This window comes from Channa argus, chromosome 8 (assembly GCF_033026475.1).
Source record: "Channa argus isolate prfri chromosome 8, Channa argus male v1.0, whole genome shotgun sequence".
NCBI lineage: Eukaryota > Metazoa > Chordata > Actinopteri > Anabantiformes > Channidae > Channa > Channa argus.
This window is the reverse complement of record NC_090204.1, coordinates 24,922,118-24,931,136: the sequence shown is the minus strand read 5'-3', so window position 1 is coordinate 24,931,136 and position 9,019 is coordinate 24,922,118. Positions and strand designations below refer to the sequence as shown.

The 9,019-nt window shown below is 39.4% G+C and overlaps 1 protein-coding gene across 1 annotated transcript; it reads right to left on the bottom strand.

Annotated features, from left to right (window-relative positions):
- Positions 1–4,646: 4,646 nt before the first annotated feature.
- LOC137132191 (phospholipase A2 inhibitor and Ly6/PLAUR domain-containing protein-like) lies at positions 4,647–6,911 on the bottom strand. The gene is made up of 5 exons (XM_067514410.1): positions 6,772–6,911; positions 6,450–6,548; positions 6,192–6,359; positions 5,960–6,076; positions 4,647–5,392 (listed from the first exon to the last, which is right to left on the bottom strand). Exons 1-5 carry the CDS (start codon positions 6,821–6,823, stop codon positions 5,193–5,195), a joined length of 636 nt encoding a protein of 211 aa, XP_067370511.1. The 5' UTR covers positions 6,824–6,911; the 3' UTR covers positions 4,647–5,192.
- Between the last annotated feature and the right edge of the window lie 2,108 nt (positions 6,912–9,019).

The following is a 9,019-nucleotide window of genomic DNA, read 5'->3' as shown; positions in this document are numbered from 1 at the left end:
TAATTCATAGTGGAGTTTTACTGAAGTGCATTGTGAGAATCAGGGCAGCCAAAATATCAGAAGCACTTCTCAGTAAATATGGACAAACGGGGACCTCCAGTGGTAATAATGTGCAATTTGAGCAGCAACCTGCAGCAAAAGGGAGGCAAAGTTGTCCATCATCCATGTCGGAGACTATGCAAAGGAATTTAGGTCAAGCAAATGTGTAGCTCCAGCCACACTTCTTGTTGGCCTGGAAATGTTGGTGAGTTGATGAGTGATCTCTTAATTGTCCCATAGACTCATTGATATACTATTGAGGACTGCAGAAGTGGAAAAAGTCTTCAGGCTCCAGTCCTTCATTCTGAGTGGGTGAAAAATTCGGGGGACAGATTTGAGCATCTGTGCCTTGTTAGTCAATCACCTGGTTTGAGATCGTGCACGTTGTGGACAAAGAGCTGAGAAGGTTCTGCTCAACAATCCAAAATCAGGTGTTTAAACTCATAACAGTTTATAAGAATAACAACTAGACCGGGAGGTTTTTCCAAACATTATTTGAAACAAATTTGCAAATAGCAGGTAAATAGTACCAATGCTAATTTCTTGGATCCATGTCAAACCTGTTTCTTCTCAGCCACTTGATTTGGTTAAGCTGTAGCTCGGTTGGGAAGGCAGTCGTCCATGGACCACAGGGTCAGTGGTTCAATCCCTGGATCTGGCTCTATGTCAAATTGTCTCTGGGTAAAACACTGACCCCCCAACAGCCCATTCCCCTTCCTAGCTGCACTGTGCCGGTGTAAGCACGGTAGAAATTGAGGGATTCGTCAGGGAGGTCATTCGGTGTAAAAACTGTGCCAAATCAGCCGTATCAGTTTTGGTTTGCAAAAACAAACAAGAAAATCCTAAAATGACAACGGATTGTCCAGACAGCAGGTGGGAGAACAGGCCATGAAAGGGGTGGTGAGGGTCCTTAATGATGGAGATTGTGCTGCTGATAGATCTCCTCTACCCATAATGCCCCAGAGATTGCTATGCTAGTCCACTAGCTGCTTGGCTAGCCAGGCCATTACAATATTTATAATGTCATATCCTAATTTATAATCACTAGTGTGCAGAACCCAGCCTGTTGGTGAACCACACCAACATCCAGGGTGTCATGTGGAAACATTTATGGAGGATAATTATTAGCTCTTTGAAGAACGGAAAACTCCCCAGATTAAATCCAGGATGCTCATCTAAAATCCAGCCATAAAAGGAAATGAAACCTGAACACGTATTTGACACATTTGTCTCTGAGAAAAACATTCTCTGTTCAAAAAACTCTCAGACAAACACAGTCAGACTTCACAAATGAAAGACATTTTTAATCGATACACTCGGCTTTGATGGTTGCTGATGTCACATCAGATCAAAGGAAACATGAGATCAAAGTCATTTTATGACCCATATTCAGCAAATTACCGCGAGTCTGCCCATATTCTCATAATCATTTTCAGCCCATTACCTTCAAACACAGATTAGGTTTTGACCAAAATGTCTAAAAAACAGTTACCACAGAGAGGAAGAACTGGAGGCAGAGGAGTACGAGGACCTGGCAGAGTGAAAAAAGCAGGTGGCAGGAATGGAAGAGGAAAGAAGGCTGTTCGCCGAGCAAAAAGAACTGTTGGAAGAGGAAGGAAGGCTGTTCGCAGGGCAAAAAGAACTGCTGGCAGAGTTTGACGAGAGGTTCGAAGAAATCGAAAACCTTATTGAAAAAAAATTTAAAAGCGTCGACAGCCAGGTGTAACAGGGTGAATGGTTGTGTGTCGGACCAGGATCTGCTACCCACAGCATGCAAAGGGGGCATAACTCTGAACAAAGTGGGTTTACTCCGGGTGCTCCGGTTTCCTCCCACGGTTTATGTCATTAATTAGAAAATAATGCAAATGACAAATAAAAGAATCATTAACATAAAGCTGCTGTGACCCAGTGTCTTCAGTCATTGTAGAAGTAAGACAAAGCTCAGTGATATTTACGAGACTGTCAAAGTGAATGTCCACCAGTTTCACACCCTCAGTGAAAACAGGCACTAAATTCATGCTGATGTCTCAACACATCCTCAGTAGATCTGGACAAACACAGACCTCTGCTGGTAACACTGTGCAGTTTCAGCAGAAACCTGCAGCAAAACTTCTGCACATGATGTCGGAATTTTCATCTAGAGTTTTTTACTACACAGATTAGAACAATGTATAAAGGGCTTTTTAATATACAAAGCGTGTAGGACACTACACCCCTAACAGCCCATTCCCCTCCCCAGCTGTGCAGTGCTGATCCAAGGCCGGTAGTGATTGGGGAGGGTTGCGTCAGGAAGGGCATCCGAGGTAAAAACTGGGCCGAATCAACATGTGGACAATGATCCGCTGTGGTGACCCTGGACTCACTGGATAAGCTGAAAGGACACAATAAAGGAATCTCCCCACCTGATAATATTAGATTCACATTCATGTTTTTATATCACCAAATATCTGCCAGTTCACATCAGTTCACAGAATCTACTGTTCATCCTTTAGAAGAAATGCAAAAGTCAAACATTAAACATTCGAAATGACCTCATTCATAACAACAGTCTTTGTCTATTGAGCTTTTTTATTGTATGTGGTTGTTTTACTGTGTAACTTTTCCATTTCAGAGGAAGCATCAGTTCAGTTCCCTGATAAAATGTGTTGGTGGAGAAACAGTGATGCAGCCACACTGCTGCTTCCGCAGGAAACTGGTGGACATTCACTTTAACCGTCTCCTAAATATCACTGAGCTTTGTCTTACTTCTACAATGACACTGGGTCACAGCAGCTTTATTTTTATTTCTTTATTCTTTTATTTTTGTAATTTGTATTATTTTCTAATTAATGACATAAACTGTGGGAGGACACACACGGGGGGCTTGCTGCTGCCAAATCCTTTTTCATCTCTTCCAATTGGGTTTTGGTCTCTTCAAACATCTTTGCCACCTCTTCAGACTAGTTTTTTTCTTTCTGCTAGCTGTTCGTCTGTCTCTGCACACTCGTTCATTCTCTCTGATAACTGTTGTTTTACCTCTTCGAACACCTTTATTCTCTCTGTCAGGCCATTTTTTGTCTCTCCGGGAAAGTTGGAACTGTCTGCAAACAGGTTGTTCCACTCTGCCAACGCGGGTGTTGGTCTCTTCAAGCATCTTTTCCACCTCTTCGAACTTCTTTAATCTCTCACCAGCTGTTTTTCTGTCTCTGCAAACTCCTGAACTCACCTGTGTGCTGACCAGGTGCAACGCTGGATTTTTTGCCGTCGTTCAGATATTGTTGCTCAGACATTCTGGCCTCGTCTCTTAAAGTTTTTAGCTGCGCACACAAATTTATTTGTGTTTGTAACGGCAGGAAGGGCACTGACAATGATTGTGAAGATATGAGCAGACTCTCGCTACTAAGCAACATGATTCATAACTTTCCTTTGATCTGATGTGACAATCATCAAAGACAAGTGTTGTCATTTTTAAATGGCTTTTATTCAAAAAGATTTTTGTTGACCCAGATGCTGAATGATGAGTACAGCTTAACTGAAGTAAAAATCAAACACATTTTGCACCTTCAATATTCTGGCAATTACAAAGCCTTATATTTCAAAGGTGTGGATCCAAAAGAGCATTTGATTGGTGAATAAGCTGTCAATCATCAATAGCTAACAGTGACTCTTTGCTGTACTTTAAAGTTCACAAAGCAACTGTGGAGCCGTCGGTTCTTCCTTAGACCTGTGTGATGGGGATGAGAACTCACACACCCTGGTGCTAACAGACCTTTCAACTGAGGACCTCTTAAAAAACGGAGCTGAAGCTGAAGCCCTGGAGTGTCAGGGGTGTTAGTGTTAGCACTTCTAGATTGTTGTAGAAGTTTTTGTCTTAGAGTAAGGTTACTATAAAATAGCATATGTCACTCGATAGTGAATATTGGTTAAATAACACACACACACACACACACACACACACACACACACACACTGTACCGTATGTTCATGCTGATTCTGAAAGCAGTGTCTGCAACGATACATTAGACTGTTTGGGAGTTCAGGATGGCTGTGTCAGGGTGAATGGTGAGTCCCCGTGCTGCTTTGTAAACCTATTGAAATAAGTCCCATTAAAGAAAAAACCTCGTTTTCTTTTATCTACAGTGATGATCGGGACAACAAGCAGACAGGTCTGTGGTTGTGCATCGTCAAGTGTGTGTAAAGCTGCTCCTGATTGGAATTTTCCAGGCCTCTTTAGCGTCACAAGGAAAATAAAATGCTGTGGAAGCAGCTTCTGTAATTCAGCCTGGATGGTCAAACTTAGTTACTTCCAATGATCATTTCTGTGCGTTGGACATAGTTTTAACAGAAACGAATCTCATGTTTCTATTCATCTTAAAGTCACCGATATGTAAAGTGATTTATTTCACATTCACTCCACTTCCTTACTTACCATTTGTACTTTATATTTCTAGGCTCTTGTACTTTGCATATTTAATTGAATGGTTTGTGCCTTTTTATTTTACTATCCACACAATTTCAAATATTTCTATATAAACACCAAACATGAGTAAATGCACTTCTATTTTTTCACCATAATATCATTGTAAGTTAGATTTTCCAAAGTGTAGAAATTGTACACTGCAGCACACTTTTCTCAGAATGTCTTTATTTTAACAACAGAAATGGGATATAATTAAAGGTGGGGAAATTGGAACATGCGGAAAAATATGCAAAACAAAGATAAATATAGATTAATTTCAGAGTAATTGTTTACCATCCGACTATTGATTGTTATGTGCACATCTACCTTATTGCATTGGTTCAGAATTGGTTATGATTAAGATCAGAAATGCAGTACGTTCGTAGTGTGAAGCAAAGTCAAAAACATGTTGTCACATTAATGTGATAATATATATTAAGAATCTTGCACTGATCCACTTAGTTTTGAATATTTCTATACATATATATATATATATATATTTAAAACACAGCCTTAGATTTGTATTATTTTTAACAAAACTTCAACTTTTAAATTATATCACACACAAAGACAAACCCCAATGATTATATAGCTACTAAGTACATTAATTTTTGTTTGCCCACCTCAGATTCACCCTGACTTTATTCTCTTTTACGTAAACTTGGATTTTCCAGCCCATGTCCAGGCCTAAGTCCAAGCTCCTTCCTTTCTTGTCCTAATAGAGACTAAAGACAAGGAGTCCCAGCAGAAGATAGAGGGTTGTTGTAGTTGTTTGAGCAGCGTTGCACAGATTGGAGTCACAGCAGGTGATGTTGGAGATACCTTTCACCAGAGTTAGGGATGCTGGGTTGGAAGTAGCCACACACAGGTTTCGGGATGCGCAGCCCATAGTTAGAAAAGTCGACTCAATCGTCACTGTAGATAAAAAAATCCATTTTACTATACAAGCTGTGTAGTCAATTCAGGAAACATCAATTCGGATAATTCTCAATTCTAAAACCTAAATAACAATACCACTGTGTACAAATACTGCTATTACAATGCAAAAGTACTTACACTGTCAAAAATAAACTTGTCTGTCTGTGTGTAACTATACTATTGTTCACATACTCTCTCTTGAGTCGCTTATTCAAAGGTTGATCACAAGTAAATAAGCTCATCTATTTATAATCTAATAGTCATTTAAATGTATTTTGAAGAAAAAATGTTTTTTGTTTATTTAGAATTCGATGCTTTTCTTGATCTTACATTTCGGTAAATTTATTTTGTTTTTTCCCACTTTTCTGCTGTTTTATTGAGTAAACATCGGCCAAATGATTAAATATCGGAAACAATAATTAGTTACAACCATACTTACCTCACTGACTGGAACTGCTCATGGTGGAATTCATTTTACTACTTTACTGGACTTACTGTAATATACTGTGATCTGTAAGTCAGTAGCCAAAAGCAAACAAAAAACCACGTATAATCATTTCTCACCATTTGCTCGAAAGCAGCGGTCCTCCCCTTCAGTACATTGTATTTTATTGGAGCAGTTGGTGCTCAGGTAGTCACAGGAGTAACACTGAAGCTTGCTAGTTGACAGAGCAGGAGGGGCTGAAACAGAACATAATTCATTTTACAATAGGAGAACAAAATGAAAGTATAAGATGGCAGGGCGCCAGAGTTTTGTCTTTTTTTGTCTCTTTCATCTTTCATAATCTCTACTTACGTGTTAGAGTTGCGGTGTTGCAGTTATTTGTGTTGCAGCACTGAACAGATGCAAATGCACTCAGACTACTTGTGTTGACCGCAAATGTCTGACTTCCAGTGGCTGGACACACAGAGGTTGGTGCACATGTCTTGTAGAATTGCGTAAAACTATTTCCAGGTGTAGAGGCTGCAGAGTCAAAGTGCAGTTTGTTAAAGTTGACAGAAAGCTGAACAAAAAGTGAACTTCACTGACAAAGTGGCATCATTAGAAGATTACCTTGAATGGCTGCTGTCACACACATTGTCTCTGAGGGACATGCAGTACTGATTGTGGTTGAACACTGGCCTTGGCAGGACTCACACTGCAGTGCTCCAGCTACATGGTGGAAAAATAAGAATAAAGTGACGAGATCTGTGTGACGTTACCGCTCAGAGTTGTTCCTCACTGAGGGTGTGTGTTATTTAATTTATCATCCAAATCCCTAAATCTTAAATGGATAAAAAAATGTTTGATTTAATTTTAAAATAAATGTTAAAAGGTTTAAATTGTGTAGCTATAGCACCTGTGAAATCTTTGTTGTAAGGATGAGAAAACTTACCTGTGCTGAAGAGCATCCAGATGAGAGTTAGGGACAGAGTCAGCTTCATCATTATGAACAGGTCCAGTAGGCAGTTTCTCTCACTGTGATACTGCAACTTTCAGTGTTGCTGGGATTTATATACTGCACAGGTGTCACACAAAGCTGATGAATATGTAGAAATCTCAGGGCTTGGAATGGTTCCAATTTTTCACATGTCCTTTCAGACTGCCACTTCCTATTTAGCCGAGATGTTTGCACATTTTACCACACCCTACAGTCCCTTCAAAATACTGGAACACCAAGACCAGTTTACTTGTCTTTCCTGTACACTAAAGACATAAACCAAAATGAAACATATTTCAGCTGTTAAATTGAATAATGCAGAGTTTTGTAAATAAAGCATAATATTTGGGCTAATATCTTCTGCAATAACTGCATCAAACCTGCAGCTCACTGAAATCACCAAACTGTTTGATTTGCTTTTCCAGGTTTTCGCTGCCTCTTTCACTTTCACATAAGTTGACTTATTGTGTTGCTGCACAATGGAGCTGCTCCCAAATAGTGTTGATGCACTCATCTGTCAAAATCATTCTGCTGCTGTCATCATGATTTAAATCTTCAATAAAGATCAGTGAGCCTCATTCAGAAGCAGCCACAAATGAGCTTTACCATGACCGTTCCCAGATTCCTTCTACCTCCACACTTTGGTTTGATCAGTCAGTAAACTGTGTTTCAGAACTTTTGTGGATCATCTCTTAATCTTCTTGTGGGTTCATACTCAGTATTTCTGCTCATGAACTTTTTCTTCAGATGGTGGATTGTGAAATCTTCACCCCTCTTATGTGGACACTGTTGCTATTGTCATTGACTGTTGGTTTTGTTTTTTTCTTTCCAGGTCTCTCAAGGATTTTCACCAGTGGTTTCTATTTCAGGACAAGTGACCCGATGGTCACTCTGAAAGAGTTTGAACGTTTCTCTGTGGAGAGAGGAAACCTTCCAGAAGAACAACCATCTCTGCAGCACTCCACCAGTCAGGCCTGTATGGTAGAGTGGTCAGAATGAAACCGCTCCTCAGTAAAAGGCACATGACAGCCCACCTGAAGGACTCTAAAACTATGAGAAACTAAATTCTCTGGTCTGATGAAACAAAGATTGAAGTCTTTGGCCTGAATGCAAAGTGTCATGTCTGTAGGAAACCAGGCACCGCTCACAACCTGGCCAATATCATCCCTACAGTGCAGCATGGTGGTGGCAGCATCAGGCTGTGCGGATGTTTTTCGGCGGCAGGAACTGGGAGACTAGTCAGGATGGAGGGAAAGATGAATGCAACATTGTACAGAGACATCGTTGACGAAAACCTGTTCCAGACCATCTGGACCTCAGACTGGGCGACGGTTCATCTTTCAACAGGACAACAACCCTAAGCACACAGCCAAGATAACAAAGGACATTCACAGATGGAACAAGTCTGTGAATGTCCTTGAGTGGCCCAGCCAGAGCCCAGACTGAAAATGGCCGTGCTCCCCATCCAACCAAGCTTGAATTTTTTATTTTTAATAAATATGCAGAGATTCCAAACAAATTTCTTTCACGTTGTCATTTTGGAGTTTTGTTTGTAGAATTTTGAGGAAAATAATGAATTGAATCCATTTTTATTCCATTTTAAAAGCATCAAACACCTCACTTGTCAAAAGGTCAAAAGGTTTTTTGATTCATGAAGAAAAATACAGAAAGTAATTCCTTCCAGAAGCCATCATTTACTGCACTGTATCTGTTTGCAGTATTTAACATAATTTAATATACTTATATATGATTGGATTACTCTAAATCTTACTATACAGACTCTGGATTCTGTTCAGTGTAATACTTTTTATTACTGTCATTGTATTTTATAATTGTGATGGGATTTGTAAAGAAAATATGTGTTTCTATATAAAACAGAAATATTGTCAATGGTGGGTTATTAAATTGGAAATGTGTATTAACTAAGATACTTTACATCTGGAAAAACAAGAATAGGCTTCATGGAAACCCTTACACTACTTGAATTTCCAGTCCAAGTTCATTTTCAGTAAGTGGTTGAAATAATTTCTTTGACCGCAGAAGTTGTACATTGGCAAATACTTATACACGTGTGATTTTTTTTTCTTCTTCTTTTTTTTTTATAAATTTGCAAAGATTTAAAACAAACTTCTTACGCGTTGACATTAACGGTTATTGTTTGTAGAATTTTTGGGAAAATAATGAATTTACTCCATTTTGAAAT

What these genes read in the sequence shown, in the direction of transcription:
- LOC137132191 (XM_067514410.1), bottom strand. Translation starts at nt 6,823, where the DNA reads ATGATGAAGCTGACTCTGTCCCTAACTCTCATCTGGATGCTCTTCAGC. An exon ending in TGTGACAGCAGCCATTCAAG is followed by an intron (nt 6,360 to 6,449) that starts GTAATCTTCTAA and finishes TTGACTCTGCAG; the next exon opens with CCTCTACACCTGGAAATAGT. An exon ending in CCGCTGCTTTCGAGCAAATG is followed by an intron (nt 5,393 to 5,959) that starts GTGAGAAATGAT and finishes TTTTATCTACAG; the next exon opens with TGACGATTGAGTCGACTTTT.